At 25.7% G+C, this 25,199-nt stretch overlaps 1 protein-coding gene across 3 annotated transcripts in view; it reads right to left on the bottom strand.

Moving 5' to 3' along the window:
• Positions 1–272: 272 nt before the first annotated feature.
• The window catches only part of LOC145292080 (cys-loop ligand-gated ion channel-like), a 1,494,476-nt gene continuing 1,469,549 nt past the window's right edge, over positions 273–25,199 (bottom strand). For all 3 annotated transcript variants that reach the window (XM_080138147.1, XM_080138140.1, XM_080138144.1), the window contains one exon: positions 273–3,079. In XM_080138147.1, coding sequence (XP_079994273.1) covers positions 3,020–3,079 — 60 coding nt within the window. In that variant the 3' untranslated portion in view covers positions 273–3,019. The remainder of the gene's footprint in view (positions 3,080–25,199) is intronic.

Here is a 25,199-nt window from a genome sequence, read left to right as displayed (position 1 = left end):
TCAACTAAATTCCACAATAAAAAAGTAAAGTAGTTAAACCTTAATATTCCAAAGTATTTTTATAATTGAAATATTCAAAGTTGTTTTTATTGGTGTTGCATTTTTCTTTCCATTTTTATTATCTAACCTATAACTTATCATGTCGGATTTTGAATGCCAGATCCAAATGATATTTCAACTGACAAATCAACCTTTTTTTCTGGTGACCCAATTTACATATGTTCTTTGTTTTTGTAATATAATGCTATATTTCGCTATCAAATATTTTTAAAAAAAATATTTTTCCAGCCAAGACGACAATTAATATGAAACGTTCTTAAATAGTCACCCAAAAATAAAAATCAGCAAAGGGAATAACTCATTTTAAATTGAAGAGTATCATAAGAGCTGTCAACGTTAAACTGTAAACAAATAAAAATAAAGACCGGACAACATCGGTTAAGTATGTTCAGTTCACTTCAATAATTAATGTGTTTAGATTTTATTTTATAAGCAAAAAATAATAAGCTTAATCTTAAAAATAACTGATAATAAAGTAAATGATAGTAAAGTATTTTTTTCACTTCGAATATAGACGTAAAAGTATTTCCTTATTAGTGCTAGTAGAATAGAAGTATTAAGGTTGTTGTATGTAATACTTCTTCAACAATTGTTTTTCCTATTGCCAAAGGAAACAAGAGGGAGAGGGGAGTGAGAGCGGGATTTCATATACAGAGAGAACGAGAGAAAGAGAAGTTTTTAAAGAAAAATGCTACACGCATTTTTTTTTTTTTAATTCTTTTGTTTATGATCCCGGGCAAAGACAGATAGCCGTGCTAGTTAGTAATAAAACGAGAACGAAAAACTTATCGGTTTTGCGGTTTGCAGGAGATAGTGGGTTTGCATATTACTTACGAATATACACGAAAACGGAATCATATATAAACCTGGGCATTTATTCCTTTAGAGAGTGCAAAAGTTAAGCATGGTGTACTTTAAATAAGTTCTGTGATTTGACAGCATAAATATATTGCACCTGGGGTGTAGCAAGATATCGCCTGGCATTTTATACTGCAATACATTTTTTTTTTGGTAAAATATGCACCCCCTCCATCCCCGCAAAAAAATCTTCTCTTTTTTTTAGAAAAGTTCGGAAATCATCCTTTCGCAAGAGGAAACATTTTTCACAGATTTGGTTTGCTGGGAGGAATTTTTCTTATTTCATATTTTATTCTTTTAATACTTTTGTCCGTTCTCCTTTGGCAAGAAGGATGCAAAAAGTTGATTGAAAAATAAAATATCAGGAATCTAGTTTAAAAGATATGTGAATTGCGGAGGAAAAGGTCTATTGAGTAGATGTAGCCACTAGCTTTAAAATTATGAGTTTTATTTAGTTCTTTATTTTATTGGTTCGGGATTTCCTTTTTTAATTTCAGAAGAATTTCTTAATAATTGGATGCCAAAAAAAAAAAAAGAAGAAGCCAAAAATGCCTCTAAAAACCTTAAAAAAAGGATAGTGTCTTCCTGAGGCTTTGCTTTCTGTTGACGCCTTTAAGCATATTAAGTTAAACGGTTTTTGAAGAAGGAATGATTTTCGTTTTGTTTTTTATTTAATTTTCTTTTCCTTTTTTTTTTTTTTTTTTTTTTTTTTTTTTTAGAAGTGGTTATTTTTTGTTTACAATCATTTGAAGAATTGAACACCTACTGGCGGACATAGTAATCGTTTATATGTATGAACCCAAATAAAGAGTCTATGCTTATTTCTGGCTGCCATATTTAAAGTCTCATATTAGGAATTTTTTTTGACTTTTTGTGATTGGAAGAGGTGGTGCTTGTTCAGAGTTTCCCCTCATATGAAACAAAATGAAAGAAAAATCTCTCTGATGTACGTGCCCGTGACTAAAAGAAAATATCGTATTCTAAAAATTAACATAAATTGATCAAGTAGTTTTATTTTTAAGAAAAATAAATTCATCGCTAAACGAGGAGGAATGTTTCACTTTATAAACACTCTCTATAAACAATGGAAGATAACTCCAAATCGATATTTTGGAAAGCCATTCTTAACATGGGGAGGGGATCATTGGAAAAACTCAAATACGTTTAAAAATGATACTACTTGATCGATTTATGTGATTTTTAGGGTACAATATTTTCTTTTCATCACGGTCACAGATTTTTTTTATTTTTATTTTGTATTTTTTTATGTGGGGCGGGAGAATTCTGGAAAAGCGCTGAGGAAACACCACACTCTTCATTCCATTATATTTCAGCCATTATTTGGCATAACCGCATATTTACCCATTCAATCGACTTCCTGTTATATTTGTTTTACTATGTTAAGTCAACAGTTATTCATTTTGTTTTTCATTTATTTGGTTTATATTAATTAAAAACAATTCTTTCAGTATTAAATTAGTTCTGTAATTTTTCTGTAAATAAACATTTATTAAAAAAATTTTCTGTGAAACATTTATTTTTTTAAACTCTATAAATAAACAGATTTTTTTTTTAAATTCTGCAAATAAAAATATTTCAATGAAAATAATCAGTTTCCGGATATTCTTGTGTGTTGACCTACTCTGTATTAAATAACACCGTTTACTGCAGACCATTTTCAAAGCAGGAAGTCGCTTGTATCTGTAAATATGCGGTTGCACCCATTATTTGGTACATGTTTTATCAGGAGCAATTAAAAAAGAATTACAAAAATTAATTCATATTTTTGCTTCTCAATGTAAAACATTTCAAAACCGACAACTGTCACTATTTTAAATGTTCAATTTACCCTTCCTGCCTCACAGACAGGTCTACTGATCAAGATTCCGATGCTTTTGTTTGTTTTTCTTATTCAAAAATGAAAGTCACCTTATTGCTGATATAGCGTGATTCAGTTTCTTTTTTTTTTTTTCGATTGTTCATGTCTGTTTTCTTCGTCCGTTGTCATCTTTCGTTAAACTATTGCAATAAAAAGTTTGATATCCATGTCCTATTGTTGTTAAGTTGCTGTAGTTGTTGTTGCCGGAGCATGACATCATATTCACATGACGAGTACACTGTCGAGGGTTGAATATGAGATCCTGTGGTAAGCCATTGTGTACTGCAAAGAGACAAAACACAGAAAGGAATAAATATTTAAAAATGATATTGAATAGCATATTATTCGCTTTGTTAGCCAAGTCATGTGGCCGGATAAGAAAAAACCCAGATAATCCACTAATTAGAATTTAGAGTTAAACAAGATCAAAAGGGTTTAAGTTTCCGTTAAACAAACAAATGTATCCAAACTACATTCCGAATTGGTCTAATTCTTCAATATATCGTTTACAATAGGCATTATTTTACCCAAAGATTTAACATACTATAAAATAGACAAAAAAATATAACAACTAAACGTATACATTTACTGCAGGTATTTATTAATTACATGTTTATAAAAATAAGAAATAAAATAAGACTAGCGATACCTGTGGAAATTCCACAAGGGGACACATTCATATGTAATATATTGATGTTGGTATTCTGTGGATATTCAGCCTAATTTAAGACGTTCTGATATTATTGTACCTATTTACAATGCCTCCCCACGTGACAGAGTTAGACAGTAGGGTCTTTTTTTTTTAACTCTGATATTATTGTAGCTCTTTTGTTAAAACTGCAAAAGTATTTATCTAAGCTGGCAGGGACGTCCGACGTAGGCCGGTTGTAAAATACGTTTACATATGATATTTGAATTCATTCAGATTTCGTATATATTATTATATAGTCAAATTTCTATCGATTCTTATATATTATAAAGTTGTGATTTCAAAAATCAAAAAAATATCCATGTGACCTTGATGCATCAGCTCAAACCAAAATCAAAACTTATGAAGAATATATATAATATATATATATATATATTATATATAATATATATGTAATATATATATAATATATACATATATATATAATATATATAATATATATATGTAATATACATATATATAATATACATATATATATAATATATATATATGTAATATACATATATATATAATATACATATATATATAATATATATATATATAATATATATATAATATATATATGTAATATACATATATATATATAATATACATATATATATAATATACATACATATATATATAATATATATATAATATATATACATATATATATAATATATATACATATATATATAATATATATATAATATATATGTAATATACATATATATATAATATACATATATATATATAATATACATATATACATATATATATATAATATATATATATAATATAATATATATATACATATATATATAATATATATATAATATATATGTAATATACATATATATGTAATATACATATATATATAATATACATATATACATATATATATAATATACATATATACATATATATATATAATATATATATATAATATAATATATATATAATATATATATATAATATATATATAATGTATATAATATATATAATATATATATATAATATATATATAATGTATATAATATATATAATATATATATATATAAACTTGAGTTCTATTAGATATAATCAAAACCGAAACCAAAACTTTTGAAGAATTCTTGGGAAAATTATTTATAATAAGAATAGATGATTTGAGTTTCATCACCTATAATCGAAATGAAAACTTATGAAGAATTCCTGGTAAAATTATTTATTAAAAGAAATATAAGGTCAAAACAATTAAACGACAGTCATTCGGAAGAGAAAAGATGTAAGGATGACACACAAAATAGCATACACCCTATCGTAATAATAAATCGAAAGATATGAGCTGATAACCTCAGGACATGAAAATACAAAAGAATGAATCTATACTATTTGGTTTCTGGCAATAACTTTCTTTTAACACCCTGTATCTGGCCGCAAACTAAGGATGTCCGATTAGAATATCCCCAAGGCAAACTTAGTAAAAACATACAATAAAGGAATATATTTATTATAAATCGGTATCATATTTTGCTTTGTCTATGCAACTCAAATCATTCCAAAATATCGGGGTTCTGAAACCTTAGAGAGGGGCCTGGCTATGCAATGTCTTGGTAAATGATGATGGATTAAATAGGATAAAAAATTAAATTTTCTCGAAATCAATTCGCTTTGTCCAAAAGAAGTATTTTCTTTGAATGTTTAAAAATATGATTTCATTTAAACAGTTCGTCTTATTTTATAACAAAAATAATAGAAAAAAATTAGTAACTAACAAGACTAATTCAATAGTAAAAATCTAGCCATTTCCGAACTGGATATAACTCACGGGCCATGAGTTGCTGACCTCTACAATACATGAACAAATCCCAAGAATTTTGTGCTATTTAGATTATTCAGACTACTATTGTAATCTTTGTTGCTATTTTCACAAGATTTCAATTAATCTATCCTCCAACCCTTTTCAGGTGAATCTTTTCAACCTCTGGAATTCTTGTATTATTTGGATTATGTTTTCATTTTAAGTGTTATTCTCACAATATTTTGGCCAAAGTAACCTCCGACCGTCTCCAGGTGTATCTTGTTGAATTCAAGAATTTCCACGTAATTTCAAATGGAGCCCTTTATTTAATCCACAAAGGGTAGTATGTTCTCGTTCCATCAGCCATGACCAAGTAGAAGCTTTAAGTAATTCGTAGTTGAACCTCCAACCTTACTTAGAACTGAATTCTACCTATTACTATATCTGTTATTTCACACGTGCTTGCAGATATTCGAAATTCCATGCAGATGCCCGAGTTCAATAGAAATATTTCTTAGTTTGATGAGATACACTTGAAGAAGGTCGTAGATTACATCGATCGAGACGTTGTGAAAATAATAATGCTCAAGATGTGAACAATAATCTGAATAATCAAAAGAACACAAATTATCAATCCTAATCTAAAAAATTTGAAAACATATCTGGAATTTTTATGTGAAACTTTGGAATCTACAAGGTGGAACGATAAATTTGTCCCCGTTAAGAAAACAACACTACAGCCTTATTTTAAATAAAAGTTTTTGTAGTGAAGTAGAAAAAAAAAGAAATTAAAAAAATATATAAGACACAGCTGTTCCTTCCAAAAGGTCGAGCTCTTCAACGTCCAAAAATAATTCGCCGTCACTTCTTCCAACCGTCGTTTCACACTCTGCGCTCTTCACACCTGCTTTAAAAAAAGTACAGTTTATATGCTGCCCATTTCTCCACTTATGCAAATTGACTATCAACCAGAGCCATCTAGTTTTCCATTTCTCCAAACAGCCAATTTGCAAAGTGGGACGACTCAAACTACAGTTTTATTGAAAAAAACAATTCCGGTATCTTGATAATATAGTAGAGCTGACATCTACTCAATGTAGCCGCCTTCAACTTCAATCACTTCCTCGATATGGGTCCGGAACTGGTAATATGCGTTTTCCGCAAGTGCCAGCAGGAGCTCGGCGAATACTCAGTGGATGGGAGAGATCAGACTGGTTTTGATGTTGTGGAAGGTCATGTTGGTGATGTTCTCAACGTATGAGCAAACGAAGTAGTCCAGCGGGTTCTGATCGAGGGAGGGGGGCAGTGAGAGAAGGGTACAAAGTTGTAGCTCTTCTTCTGAAGCCAACCCTGGGTCTCTTTGGATTTTGCACAGGGTCCTGCTGCCACACCCGGGTTCTGCCAGCGGCCACCTGAGAGATCACCACAGCACATCCAGGTATACTTTGGTATTGGCTTTCAAGCCGACTTCAAAGATGTGAGGTGATAGGATGTGACATCACTTTAAACCACACCAAAGACCATAACTATAGCCAGAAACTTCGATGGGCTGTGCCCTCATGCGTCGAACCGTCTGGATTTGCATGTTGAGGGTGCTGGCAATGGTCATATTGTCATAACTTGGATCGGTAGAGAGCATGAGTTGTATACAGCGGCGCATCTACGATATCGCTCATTGAACACTATATCACTTTCAAACATGATAGAAAGTTTCTATTGCTTTTTAGATTTGTACACAACTGACCAACGAGTAGATTGTCTGCAAAAAAAGAAAAAAAGGAGGAAATCGGTTGTCATCAAACGAAAATAAAATCATATCGTCATTCCTATGGCGACAATTTTATCGTTTTCCCCTCGATATGGAATTTCCAATGGTACTCTGTTTAATCTATGTGGGTAGATTGTTGTCGTTCCATCAATCACAACTGGGTAGAAGACTAAAGTAATTTTTATTTTCTTATTTAGTATAATATTAGTGATGATTTGATTTTTAACCCCCAGACAGTGCTGGTACTTAGAACTGGTTGTCACTAAATTCCTTTATCCGTTATGCCAAGAATGCAAACAAAACATTTCAGCCTATTGTCTTTCTTTTAAAATTTGAACCATTTTTTATTCTTTTGTTTTAAATTTTAAGACAAATCTGTTTTATAAAAACACAAACAAACAAACAAAAACTTAATGGAATTGTGGCCTTCATTTGTGTAGATTAACAGTTTTGTTGATTTCAGACATAATCCAAATGGATGATTAATATAACGCAATAAAAAAAAAATCTAAAATGAACGAATTAAACTTATTTAACTTTTTTCTCCTCTTAGCTTAGACTAATTCACTAAGGACAAACTTTAAATGGTAATACCATTAATAATTCACCAATTTGTTCTTTCCAAGTTCCCAGTAATAACCAGAGCTTTTTATGTTGTATTTTCACAATCCTATACATTATACACACGTGAGGAACCCAAGTTCTATTCTGCTCATAAACACACTAGGACGCAGATGTTTATAAAAAAAATGACAAAGGAAAGAACAGTCACACTAAAGATACATAGGCACGAGAGAGAGAGAGAGTCATATCGTGTATGTCCGCCCACCTCCTCTATTAGGGATGGCTTCTGAGACGCGTCTTTTTAACTTGAAGTATCGCCAACTAAAAGACCGAAAACCTCCATCTGGAAATCACGTGATTCTTTGCAAATTCTGTTCTGAGGTCTTAAATATACAGGGTGACCAAAAAAACAAACAAAAGCTAAATGGAGGTCATCTAGAAAATATGTTGTAGAACGGAGAAAAAAATGCCAAAGACCCTAGTGTTTTGATGTGATGTTTTTAATATAATAAACTAGGTATGACCAAAGTTCATTTCATTCGGTCAAAACACTAAGAAACGGGGCCTAATTAGAGTTGGGGCCCGTTTTTGGGGTCACCCTGTATAAATATGTTTTGTTTTACTGTTTCATGGTTGTACATCGATATGAATAAAACAGAAAATATATGTATGTGTATCTGTCTGTGTGTAAATATTTAACTGATAAACTCTTAACCTATTGGTCACATAACACCGAAATTAACAGAAAATAGTAGCATACACCAAGGATCGTTTATGACGAGTAAAATCTTTGTTTGGATGGATGAATAACGCGTAGAGAGGTCGGCAGGTTGAGATGCAAAATGTTCATTACAATTTGCCAACATTATTTGTTTGTGCATGCGTAGTCTAGTGTGTAATGATAGCTAAAAGTTGTTCAATTTTATAACTTATCTATCTACCAGTTTAGCTCAAATGATAGCGAACGTGGCTGGGGAGCAAAAATGAAGGAACACGGTTGGAGCGCTTAATGGTTTCGATTCTAACTAATGGCACCTAAGTCATTGTTTTTAACTTTTGTAAATCAGTACTATATATATATATATATATATATATATATATATATATATTTTATATATATATATAACATTTGATAGAGAATTGGTTCTGTAATAATAAATATGAAATCTGCATGAATTAAAATATATTAAGCGTATTATATAACCGGGAAGGTCAGCCATCTCCCCTGCTAGTACATAATATATTGTGTGTTCAGTTCAACAATGCTCAATACATAAGAAGAGTGAAATAGTAGTAAGCTACATAGGAATTTTAAGGTTTTATTTCTACAGAAAACCATTAGGCACTAAACCTGATGATTTATCATTCCAATCAAATTGTTAATAAAACGTTTTTTCGATGAAATATGGAATTTAATAACTAATATATATATATATATATATATATATATATATATATATATATATATATATATATATTGCGGAAATATGATTTTTTAAAATGATATTTCACTTTTTATACATACAAATCCTTAATTTAAGGAGCTCAAATAAACGACTAAAGTCTATATTCCGGATTTCATGATGTTGACCATCTTACAATTTATTACTTTAATAGATTCATTGAGTGATATAATAATTAAATGAATGATTTTGTGCTACGAAATAATTACTGTCAAGAATAGTAAGTGTCAATGGAATTAAAGAAAAAAATTGTAAGATGATCATCATGTAATTTGGAATATAGACTTTTGTCATTTATTTGTTATATATATTTATATATATATAAAGTTATCTATATATATGTATATATATATGTATATATAAAGTTATGTATATATATATATATATATACATAACTTTATATATACTGTACTCTTGCCAAATAATTTGTATTCGTATGTATTTCTATATATATGGTTTATGTGAATTATACATATTTAAGTGTGCGTATATATATGTGTGTGTGTGCGTTGTTGTATATTAGTATATGACTGTGTGCATATATTTGTGTATCTTTTTGTATGTATGTGTATACATAAAATTATATATATATTTGTATGTCTGTTGGTTCTCTGTGGGTATATAAATATGTATTTTATTATTTTTAATTTTGTTACTATCTACCTGTGTGTCACTACTTTTGAGTATTTTGTTGATTTAATTACTTCTTCTGCCTGAATATATTTATATATTTATATGTAAGTGTACTTGTATCTATGTTTTTAGTAATGCTGTCTTGAATGTATAAATTTGAGATTTAATATGACTTTATATTTATACTTAACTAACTTAAATTTTCAACTTAATAGTATAGAGTTATACCTTTACTTATATGCATGTATATATATATATATATATATATATATATATATATATATATATACATATATATATATATACATATATATATATATATGCATATATATATGTATATATGTATATATATGTATTGTATTCTTTTTATATGCATAAATATTAGTAGATTATTATTTATAATTATTAGTCCTATTTAATTTCTTTAATCCCCTCTTATGGCTAAATATGTTATATTAAAAAGATAATAAATATTAATTTTATTCTGTTTATTATCATTATTATTATTATTATTATTATTACTATTACTATTATTTTTATTATTACTATTATTATTATTAATAATAATAATTTTAATATTGTTTTATCATTATTTTTTATTTTATTTATATATTTATTTAATAAAAACGCGAAAACTTTAAACTTATATCATTTAGTATAAAGGGCTTAATTAAATGTAGACGTTTTATTTGAACTGCGTTGATATTACTCGTGGACATATGTGAGATGATAAATATGTTGGTTGGATACATTCGCTGTCATTTTTGACATGTTCACTTCTAACGCTTAGATTGTGTTTTCTGTTTGTATTTGTAATAACGTGTCTCATTACTGAATTGTAAAATTTTTCATAAATTGGTTGACACGCAGATCTTTTTCTTTTTCTATATACTATCAAATTTTAAGATTCCCTTCCTATTAATTCTTACTTTCTCTCTTTCTCTCTTTAATTATATCTCATCATTCTTTCTTTTCCCTTCTAGTCCTTATTCTCTTTATAATAACACTTTATATCTTTTTTCTTTTACTTCTCCATATTATATATATATTTTTTCTCTCTATTTTCTTTCTCTATTTCTTTTCTTTCTCTATTTCTTTTTTTCTCTTCTTAATCACTCTCTCTCCATTATAATCTTTTAACTTTATTTAAATTGTCCCTCCCTCTTTACATCTTATAATTAAAGTTCTGTGTTTTAAGTTTTTTAACTCCAACTTTTAAAGAGTTCCTACCTAAAATAAAAATCCATTATTCATTGAACTTTTGAATAGTCAAGTCGCTGCCTGATGATATCTGTTGTTTGATTGAAACAAGTGGCTATTTGTAGCAGCGGGATGTGAGCATGTTTACACAACAATAAACAAGTATTATCAGCTCTTTTTATTGAGCACTATCTAACAACCTCGTTGAATTCATTAGTCCATTACTTTTGAATAAAAAAACCCGAGTATATATATATATATATATATATATATGTATATATATATAAAGTTATGTATTTATATATATATATAAAGTTATGTATTTATATATATATATATAAAGTTATGTATTTATATATATATATATAAAGTTATGTATTTATATATATATATAAAGTTATGTATTTATATATATATATAAAGTTATTTATTTATATATAAAGTTATGTATTTATATATAAAGTTATGTATTTATATATATATAAAGTTATGTATATATATGTATATATATATAAAGTTATGTATATATATATATATAAAGCTATGTATATAAATATATATATATATAAAGTTATGTATATATATAAAGTTATGTATATGTATATATATAAAGTTATGTATATGTATATATAAAGTTATGTATATGTATATATAAAGTTATGTATATATATATATATATATAAAGTTATGTGTATATATATATATATAAATTTATGTGTATATATATATATAAATTTATGTGTATATATATATAAAGTTATATGCATATATATATAAAGTTATGTATATATATAAAATCATGTATATATCTATCTTCTATACTCCTATAAATTCGTTTTTCTTTTGTGTGTATTGATATTCATATTAACCCCCCCCCCTCTTCTACTTATTTAAAAAGAAAATACAATTTTCTTATATATGGGTTGCACAAGTGCATCCATCTGCAAAAGACCTAGCTAATTTTCATATTCTTTTAAACATTCATATTAATTAATTCCCTATTAGTTGCTTCGATTTTATTATGTGATAATCATCTTTTGTTTACTATTACGTGTAATTATATTCATGCAAATATTCTAAATGATTTATACTTTCATAATATTTGCATAAAATGTTTATAGTAAACAAAAAATTGTTTCCATATATATTTATGTATACTTATATATTTTTGTTTAACAAATTTTGCCTACCAAACTCCTCCTAGAGTTTTTGGACTACAGACATTAAACTTCATATATTAGGTATTTGAATCCATACAAAACTTTATATTTGGGTTTTAGTCCGGAAACATCAGTGCAAAAGTGTGAAAATTAAAATAAAAAATGAAATTTGCCATGTGAAGGTCGAACGCCGGCATTACGAATGCATATTGGTACATGTTTTAATTTTTAGCCTTGCAGTAAGCAGGCAGAATAAATCGTGAGCTGAACGTTTTGGTTTCGATTCTCGGTGGTGGCGCATGACTCTTTTTGTTATACTTTCTTTTTTTTTAAATCATTACTATATATTGCATCCAATATACACACATATATATATATATATATATATTGCATCCAATCCATCTATCTATCTATCTATCTATCTATCTATCAAAGTGAAAATGTCTTTCTTTTCTCTATGGTAGTTAAGGAAGACTATTATGCAGAAAGGCATTACTTTACATATTCACACTTTTTAATATATACATATGCACATACCTTTATGAACAGTACATAGGGCCCGAGCAAAGTCGGGCAAAACTGCTAGTATATATATAAAAGTGAAAGTGTCTGTGTGTGTGTGTCTGTGTACATTTCCCTACGCAATAACTGTGTCAATTTTTAGTCTACAGACTCGAAATTTGATATACAGGGTACTGAGATTTGGGAAAATCGATGTGATCGGTTGTAGACCAGAAATTTCGCTGTTAAAGGGGCAAAGTTCAACGATTTGATCTTTGAGAACTCTACCGAACTCCTCCGACAATTTTGAGTCTTAACACTTGACATTTTAGATATAGGTTCCTTGGACACGGATCTAACTTAATAACTTTATTTGAGCCCAAAACAATAAATTTTAAGGGGTCATAATAGTGGCCAAGTTAAAAAAAAAAATTACCTCTGCGGTCTCTTCCAAATTACTAAGACAATTTCTGGTCTAAACATTTGAACTTTTACATAAAGGGTATTCAGAGATAGGGCAAGCTTTTTCATCGGTTTGGGTCGAAAATCTTTAGTTACCAATATATAAATGTATGTATGTATGTCTGTTTGCATGTCGGCCTTAAACTTTCAATAAAGGCGACGGATTTTACCAAGATCAGTATCGTTTCCGGTTTGGCGGTGGTCGTAACAGCATAAACGTTGGGTTTTACCCCATTCTTATCCTCCTTTGCGGTACGGGTTCGAGCCTGCCTTCCTGCTACCACTTTGTTTTTCACAAAATACACATCCAAACACCCGGCGCCGGGCACCCATGCTAGTATATATATATATATATATATATATATATATAGTTTAAAATTCCCATATACAGATTTTTAAATACACCCCTCTATCTAAACAAACATAGTATAAAGAATACCCGAATAGTCTAAGACTGAAACGAAAAATCATAATACTAAAATCTAAGAATCCAAAAAATAAATATAAAAATAGAATGAAAAAGTTCTCCCCCACCCCCATACTCACACATACAAATTAGTAACGAGCTTGGATCACAGTTACCTTCCTAGGGAAGCAAATAACTTCATAATACTATAAAACAGTACACACATTCTTCAAACCAATAAAAGAAAATACACACACACATCCTACCCTAACGGAAAAGAAAAAACACAGCAGCAAGAGAGAGTGAGAGAGAGAAACACAACACAGGAGTGACCATAGACTAATAAAACAGTAATAAAAATGAACATTCCAATAAATAGTAGACACTTCTACGTTTCCACCTCTTAGAAACATTTCAAATGAACTACGAAAATGCTATTCTTACATCTCCAACACACTTTGCAAATAATTTCTGAAGACGACGCTTCACAGAACGTCTGAAACGCGTTAAAAACGATTTCAGTGATTTAAAAACATTATTACAATGATCTAAACATAATTCTCAATGAAAAACCAAGACACAAAAAAATAAAATAATGTTAAAAAATACACATTGTTGGTGACCACCCCTTATTTAAATATATATATATGTAGTTATATATAGTTATATATATACATATATATATAGTTATAGATATTTGTATATATATATATATATATATATATATATAGTTATAGTTACATATAGTTATATATACATGTATATATATATAGTTATATACATATATATATATATATATATATATATATATATAGAGAGAGAGAGAGAGAGAGAGAGCAATACAAACGAAAAAACCGTATTATGAGTTCATCAAAGTTTCGTCTTTATTGCGAGACTTCCTCTGGATAAAACGTTGATGAACACATAATACGGTTTTTTCCGTTATATATCCCTATTGTCGGAATATTATTTCCATTATTTTCATCATATATATATATATATATATATATATATATATATATATATATATATATGCATGTATAGTAAGATATATATATATATGTATGTATAGTCATACATATATCTATATATGTATGTATAGTCATATATATACATATATATGTATGTATAGTCAGATATATATATATACAGCCATACATATATCAATATATGTATAGTCATATATATATATATGTATGTATAGTCAGATATATATATATGTATGTATAGTCAGATATATATATATGTATGTATAGTCAGATATATATATATATGTATGTATAGTCAGATATATATTTATATATGTATAATCATATATATATATTTATACATATATATGTATATATATATATATATGTATAGTCATATACAGGGTGAACAGAAAGTCCTTGGACCAATTATAAAATGGTTTATTAATAGAAAATTACAAAATTCTGAATTAAACATGAATGAAAATTATAAGTTAGGAAACCAAGAATAAATTCAAATTATTTATTTTCAATGTGATGTCCCTTCCTTTTGATTAGACGTCCAATTCTCTGTCTGAAGTTACCAACCAGGGCACGCAGCGTTTCCTGAGGTATTTTAGCCCATTCACTCAGAAGAAATGTCTTCAAAGCATCAACACTTGGATGAGCAACAAAACAGACCTATGCCTCCAACAAAGACCACACCGAAAAACGAATGGGATTCAAATCAGGCGATGCAGGAGGCCACATCTCCTTACTCCAAAATCTTGGAAAATGACGTTGGCACCAGTCCTGAGTTTTTCTGGAGGTGTGGGATGGTGCTCCATCTTGTTGGAAGGTGAAAGTCTGATCTTTGAAGTGTTTCTTCATCTCTTCAAATGCTGGAACCAAAATGTCGTTAATGTAGCGATCTGTGTTGATCTTAACCCCCTGCTCCATGAAAATCAGAGGCGACTTCCAAGATCTGGAGATTGCAGCCCACACCATGAGGGAAGACGGATTTTGTCGGCGGAAAACTATTCTCACGGAGTCATCAATGTCTGCTGAAGATTTTGCGTAAACTCTGTCGTTCTGATTGTTAACAGTCGCTTCAATTGTGACGAGTTTTTCATCAGAAAAAACGATCTCTCGCTCTGCCGTGCCAGCCTTCAGTTCTTCAAGAAGAAGCTTTGCTCTTTCGAGTCTCTTGTGCTTTTGGGCAGGTATGAGTCACTGTCTCTTACTCATCTTGTAGGGGGACAACGGGAGATCGTTTTTTTACGATGGTTCTCATCAAGGTCACGCTCACATTCATGGCTTTAGCCATTTGTCTTGCAGATCTCTTCGGGTTCCTCCTTACCCTCTCTCGGACAGCTTTAATCACCTTCTTTGTTCGAGCAGTGCGAGGTTTTCCATTTCTAGGACGGTCTTCAGATGTACCAAGTTCCTTAAATCAGTTCACAACATGGTACACGGTGGATTTAGCCACTTTCAAGAGCTTAATAATCTCTGAGTTTGTCCTTCCCGCGCAATGAAGCTTAATTATGGCCTCTCGTTTGCTCATTTTTCTGAAAGTTTAAACAAAATTATTTTAATATTTTTGGTGAAAATAATTAGATAAATAGTTAGACCAAATACTTACTTCATTCGAAAAGAGAAAAAGTGATTTTAACAATATTTAATTTTAAAACTAAAAATGGTCCAAGGACTTTCTGTTAACCCTGTATGTATGTATATATATATATATATATATATATATATATATATATATATATATATATATATATATATATATTTATATGTATAAATATATATATATATTTATATATATTTATATGTATAGTCATAAATATATATATATATTTATATATATTTATATGTATAGTCATAAATATATATATATATATTTATATGTATAGTCATAAATATATATACATATATTTATATGTATAGTCATAAATATATATATATATATTTATATGTATAGTCATAAATATATATATATATTTATATGTATAGTCATAAATATATATATATATATGTATATATATATTTATATGTATAGTCATAACTATATATATATATATACGTATAGTAATATATATACGTATAGTCATATATGTATAGTCATATATATATATATATATATATGTATAGTCATATATATATATGTATAGTCATATATATATATATGTATAGTCATATATATATATATGTATAGTAATATATATATATGTATAGTCATATATATATATATGTATAGTCATATATATATATGTATAGTCATATATATATATATGTATAGTCATATATATATATGTATAGTCATATATATATATATGTATAGTCATATATATATATGTATAGTCATATATATATATGTATAGTCATATAAATATATATGTATAGTCATATATATATATGTATAGTCATATATATATATGTATAGTCATATATATATATGTATAGTCATATATATATATATATATATGTATAGTCATATAAATATATATGTATAGTCATATATATATGTATAGTCATATATATATATGTATAGTCATATATATATATGTATAGTCCTATATATATATGTATAGTCATATATATATATATGTATAGTAATATATATATACATATGTATAGTCATATATATAGGTATAGTCATATATATATGTATAGTCATATATATATATAGTCATATACATATATCTATAGTCATATATATATGTATAGTCATATCTATATATCTATATATATATATGTATAGTCATATATATATATGTATAGTCATATATATGTATAGTCATATATATATATGTATAGTCATATATATATATGTATAGTCATATCTATATATATATGCATAGTCATATATATATATATGTATAGTCATATCTATATATATATGTATAGTCATATATATATATATGTATAGTCATATATATATATGTATAGTCGTATATATATATGTATAGTCATATATATATATGTATAGTCATATCTATATACATATATGTATAGTCATATATATATATATATATATATGTATAGTCATATCTATATACATATATGTATAGTCATATACATATATATATGTATGTATAGTCATATATATATATGTATAGTCATATATATATATATGTATAGTCATATATATATGTAGAGTCATATATATATATATGTATAGTCATATCTATATATATATATATGTATAGTCATATCTATATACATATATGTATAGTCATATCTATATACATATATGTATAGTCATATATATATATATATATATATATATATATATATGTATAGTCATATCTATATACATATATGTATAGTCATATATATATATATATATATATATATGTATAGTCATATCTATATACATATATGTATAGTCATATACATATATATATGTATGTATAGTCATATATATATATATGTATAGTCATATATATATATATGTATAGTCATATATATATGTAGAGTCATATATATATATATGTATAGTCATATCTATATATATATATGTATAGTCATATCTATATACATATATGTATAGTCATATCTATATGCATATATGTATAGCCATATATATATACATATATGTATAGTCATATATATATACATATATGTAAATATGCATATGTATAGTCATATATATGTATATATATAGTCATATATATGTATATATATAGTAATATATATATAAAGTCATATATATATATAGTCATACATATATATATATAAAGTCATATATATATACAGTCATACATATATATCGTCATACATATATATATATACAGTAATATATATATATATATAGAGTCATATATATAGTCAGATATAAATATATATAGTCAGATATATACATATATAGTCATATATATATACTCAAATATTTATATATATAGTCAGATATATATATATAGTCAAATATTTATATATATAGTCAGATATATATATATATATAGTTAAATATGTATATATATAGTCAGATATATATATATAGACAGATATATATATGTACGTATATATAGTCATATATATGTATGTATATATAGATATATATATGTCTGTATATATAGTCATATATATGTATGTATATATAGCCATATATATGTCTGTATATATAGTCATATATATGTCTGTATATATATAGTCATATATATGTCTGTATATATAGTCATATATATGTCTGTATATATAGTCATATATATGTCTGTATATATATAGTAATATATATGTCTGTATATATATAGTCATATAAATGTCTTTATATATATAGTAATATATATGTCTGTATATATATATAGTCATATATATGTCTGTATATATATATAGTCACATATATGTCTTTATGTATATAGTCATATATATGTCTGTATATATAGATAGTCACATATATGTATGTATATATAGTCCTTTATATGTATCTATATATATATAAATAGTCACATATATGTATGTATATATATAGTCACATATATGTATGTATATATAGTGACATATATATGTATATATATAGTGACATATACGTATTTATGTATATATATATAGTCATATATATGTGTGTATAAATATATCGTCATATATATGTATGTATATGTATATCGTCATATATATGTATGTATAAATATATATATAAGAAGTCATATATATGTATATAAATATAGATATATAGTCACATGTTCATATATATGTATATATATAGACATATATATAATCATATATATAGGAATATATATGTATATATAGTCATATATATGTATATATATAGCCATATACATGTATATATATAGCCATATATATGTATATAATGTCATATATATGTATATATACAGTCATATATATGTTATGTATAGTCATATATAGTCATAGATATAGCCATATATATGTATATAATGTCATATATATGTATATATACAGTCATATATATTATATGTGTAGTCGTATATAGTCATATATATAGTCATATATATATGTATATATAATCATATATATATATAGTAATATATATGTATCATTATATAATCATATATATAGTGATATATATGTATATATAGTCATATATATAATCACATATATAGTCATATATGTGTATATATAGTCATATATATAGTCATATATATGTATATATATAGTCATATATATAATCATATATAGTCATATATATGTATATATCTAGTTATATATAATAATAATATAGTAATTTATATGCATATATATTTATTAATATATATAATCATATATATATAGAGTCATATATATATACAGTAAAATATAGAGTCATATATATATATATATACAGAGAGAGTCATATATATATATATGTAAAGAGCCATATATATGGAGTCATATATATATGTATAGAGTCATGTATATATAGTCATATATATGTCGAGTCATATATATATATAATAATATATGTATATATATAGTCATGTATATAATTATATGTATATATATAGTCATGTATATAATTATATATATATATATATTCATATCGTCAAATGTATATGCATATGTATGCATATAGACATATGTATAAATATATCTAGTCATATATATGTATATATATAGTAATACATATAATCATATAAATATATTCATATAGTCATATGTATATATATATATAGTCAAGTATATATATATAGTCATATGTATATATATATATCGTCATATTTATATGTATATATAATCGTATATATATAATCATATATATATAGTTATATATATGTGTATAAAGTCATACATATAATCATATATATAGTCATATACATAATCATATATATAGTCCTATACATAATCAAATATATAGTCCTATATATAATAATATATATAATCATATATATAGACATATATGTGTATATATATATATATATAAAGTCATATATATAATCATATATAATCATGTATATGGATATATAGAGTCACGGTTATGTATACATATAGTCATATATATAATCATATATATAGTAATATATATGTATATATATATATAGTTATATATATAATCATATATATAGTCATATATGTGTATATATATAGTCATATATATAGTTATATATATAATCATATATATGTGTATATATATATAGTTATATATATAATCATATATATAGTTATATATATGTGTATATATATAGTTATATATATAATCATATATATAGTCATATATATGTGTATGTATATAGTCATATATAATCATATAGTCATATATATTTATATATATAGTCATATATGTATATATTTATATATATAGTCATTTATATGTATATATATAGTAATATATATAATCATATGTATATATATAGAGAGAGTCATATATATGTATTTACTCATATACATATATATATATATATATATATATATATATATATCGTGTCATATATATATCGTGGCATATATATATATCGAGACATATATATATATATCGAGTCATATATATATATATAGTCATATATGTATATATATAGTCATTTATATAATCATATATATATATATTCATTTAGTCATACGTATATATATATTCATATAGTCGTATGTATATATATAGTCATATGTATATATATATATATATATAGTTATATATATTTAGTCATATATATATAGTCATATATATTTAGGCGTATATATAATCATATATATACACTCATATATATATAATCATATATATACTCATATATAATCATATATATAGAATCATATATACATAGTCATATATATAGTCATATATAGAATCATATATATATAGTCATATATATAGTCATATATATAATCATATATATAGGCATATATATAATCATATATATAGTCATATATATTTATATATATATAGTCATATATACATCGAGTCATATATATATATAGTCATATATATGTATATATATAGTCATATATATATCGAGTCATATATATATAGTCATATGTATATATATAGTCATATGTATGTACATATATAGTCATATATATGTATATATCTATAGTCATATATATAGTCATATATATGTATATATATATATAGTCATATATATCATCATATATATATAATCATATAGTCATATGTAGATATATATATAGTCATATATATAATCATATATATAGTCATATATATATAATCATATATATTTATATATATATAGTCATATATATATGTAGTCATATATATATAGTCATATATATATAGTCATATATATATATATTGTCACACATATATGTATATATAGTCAGATACATATATGTATATAGCAGATATATACATATATATATATATATTCATGTATATATATATATATATATATATATATATATATATATATATGTAAGTATTGGACTCTATTCAGTTTTGCACGGTAAGTATTACCCCATGTAATGTAACAATTGTGAAGTTAAGATTGAGCAATCACTAACTGCATCTCTCCGGAATTCGCACTGCTTGAATTTAGTTTAAAGAAGAAGTCAAGTTCGATCGAAAACAATGCTGAGATAAGCAGCGAGCACTTACAATATCTGGTATTTCCAAATTGTCACCTATTTAGTACTGGAGGGACTGAACTTCATTTACTTTGGTGAACTTATGTGTTCAATGTGTTAATATGATTAAGCGATATATTTGCCATATAGTATCGGTGTGCTCACCCGAACAAGGCATAACCCTGACAGGTAAACGTAACACCGCTACTACTAATCAACAAGAAATTGGACAAAAGAGATATGTCATGAGAGATGATTGAATTCTCAGTTTTTATTGGACTGGGAAAATCTCTTAGGCATTTTTGCAGAAATGTTGTAGATTGTTGATGAAACAGGCTTTACAAAAGAAAGGGTTGTTAAGGACGATCAGTGTCTTATTACAATTGTAAACTAGTAAAAGTCGAAAAAGAGGAGCCAATATATATATATATTTATATACCCATATATATATATATATATATATATTTATATGCCCATGTATATATAAAAATACCCATAGATATATATATATATATATATATATAAGTATCCATATATATATATATGTATGTATATATATACCCATACATATATAGATATACCCATATATATATATATATATATATATATACATATTTACAAATATATATATATATACATATATATATACATATATACCCATACATATATATACATATATATACCCATACATATATATATATACCCATATATATATATATATATATATATATATATATATATATATATATATATATATATATATGAATATGGGTATATATACATTCGCGCATGAGCCTGAAACGTCCTAGATTGGAGGAAACGCGGAATATTCAGCGTAGCTTACTCGCCATATATATTTTATAACTTACACACGTGTGTAAGTTATATATGTATGGGTATATATATATATATATATATATATATATATATCCATATATATATGCATATATATCAATAAATATATATATATATCCATATATATATATCGCTATATATATATACATATATATATACATATATATATATATATATCAATATATATATGTATATCCACATATATATATGTATATCCACATATATATATATCCATATATATATATATATATATATCCATATATATATATATATCCATATATATATATATCCATATCTATATCTATATATTTATATATATATATATATATATCCACATATATATATATATCCATATATATATATATATATATATATATCCATATATATATATCTATCCATATATATATATCCATATATATATATATATATCCATATATATATGTATATATATATATCCATATATATATATACAGTGATGATCATATTTATTGACACGGTAAAATAAAAGTTAAATTTTGTCTAATAAATTCTAAAAAAGGGATTAAATTAAAGAAAATAACAAAGTATATTATGTATTTTTAACTGGCCTTTCCGATGCAGCAATCGGATTTTAGAAAAAATAAATAACAAAGGAACAACAAACATAATTGCAAAAAACCCTTGTTCAAAATTATTGTCACGGCTTTGTTTTTCTTTTAGTATCAGTATAATATCAATCAATTTCCGGTTTACGTGCTTTCTGAACTTTTTTATAGCCATATTATGCTTGTTTAACGCTAATTCAGTGAATAATTTTTTTCAGATAATTTTTAGATAGCGATTTATTTAAACTATTATAAGTGACTAAATTATAATTTTCAATCGCCATGGTTAAAACTAAGGAACACAGCGAAGACGTCAGGAAGCTTGTTGTAGCATGCCATACCAATGGGGAGGGCTATGATAAGATTTCAAAGAAGCTAAACCTTCCCAAATCCACTGTTAGAGCCATAATAAACAAGTTCAAATCGCAAGGCCACGTTATGAGTTTAGAGGGTAGAGGGAGAAAAAGGATTCTTTCCCCAAGAGATGAACGGAAAATTGTTCGACAAGTAAAACAAAACCCAAGGATCTCTGTTGGGGAGATTGTTGATGAACAGAGCACCTCTGGAGTGAATGTATCTCGACATACAGTTGGTAGAGTTTTGAAGAGAGCTGGTTTAAAAGCATGTCGTCCGAGAAAGACTCCCTTATTGAAACCTATGCACCTAAAAGCAAGGCTAGCCTTTGCAAAACGTCATATTGATAAAGATGTTGCATTCTGGAAACGTGTTCTATGGACTGACGAAACGAAAATAGAGTTATTTGGCCATAATAAAGTGTCTTATATTTACAGAAAATCTGGCGAAGCGTTCCTGCCTAAGAACACCATACCCACAGTGAAGCACGGTGGAGGCAGTTTGATGTTTTGGAGATCCTTTGCTGCCTCTGGACCAGGGCGACTTGTTAAGGTCACAGGTAGCATAAAAAAGGAAGATTATGTTAAAATATTGGATGAAAACCTGAAAGACTCTGCTTAAGAGCTCTCACTTGGTCGTCGTTGGTGGTTCATGCAAGATAATGACCCAAAGCATTCGGCTAAACTGACTAAGAAATGGCTTGAGGACAATCATATTAATGTTTTGGAGTGGCAATCACAAAGCCCAGACCTTAATCCAATTGAAAATTTATGGAGAACATTAAAATTGAGGGTAATGCAAAGGAAGCCTAAGAATCTTATTCAATTGGAGTATTATTGTCAGGAAGAGTGGGCTAAAATTACTACTGAAGAGTGCACCAACTTGGTTGTAAACTATGAAAAGCGACTGAGGAAGGTAATCAAGGTCAAAGGCTATACAATTGATTATTAAATAAATCGTGCCAATCATTTTGAACAAGGGTTTTTTGCAATTATGTTTGTTGCTTCTTTGTTATTTATTTTTTCTAAAATCCAATTGCTGCATCGGAAAGGCCAGTTAAAAGTACATAATATACTTTGTTATTTTCTTTAATTTAATCCCTTTTTTAGAATTTATTAGACAAAATTTAACTTTTATTTTACCGTGCCAATAAATATGATCATCACTGTATATCCATATATATATATACATATATATCCATATATCCATATATATATATATATATATATATATATATATATATATCCATATATATATATATATATATATCCATATATATATATATCCATATATATATATATCCATATATATATATATATATATCCATATATATATATATCCATATATATATATATATCCATATATATATATATCCATATATATATATATATATATATCCATATATATATATATCCATATATCCCTATATATACATATCCATATATATATATCCATATATATATATATATATCCATATATATATATATATATCCATATATATATATATATATCCATATATATATATATATATATCCATATATATATATATATATATCCATAT

Source organism: Euprymna scolopes, chromosome 13 (assembly GCF_053919585.1).
Source record: "Euprymna scolopes isolate OS-2025 chromosome 13, ASM5391958v1, whole genome shotgun sequence".
In the NCBI taxonomy this organism is placed as follows: domain Eukaryota; kingdom Metazoa; phylum Mollusca; class Cephalopoda; order Sepiida; family Sepiolidae; genus Euprymna; species Euprymna scolopes.
This window is presented reverse-complemented; position numbering and strand designations above follow the sequence as displayed.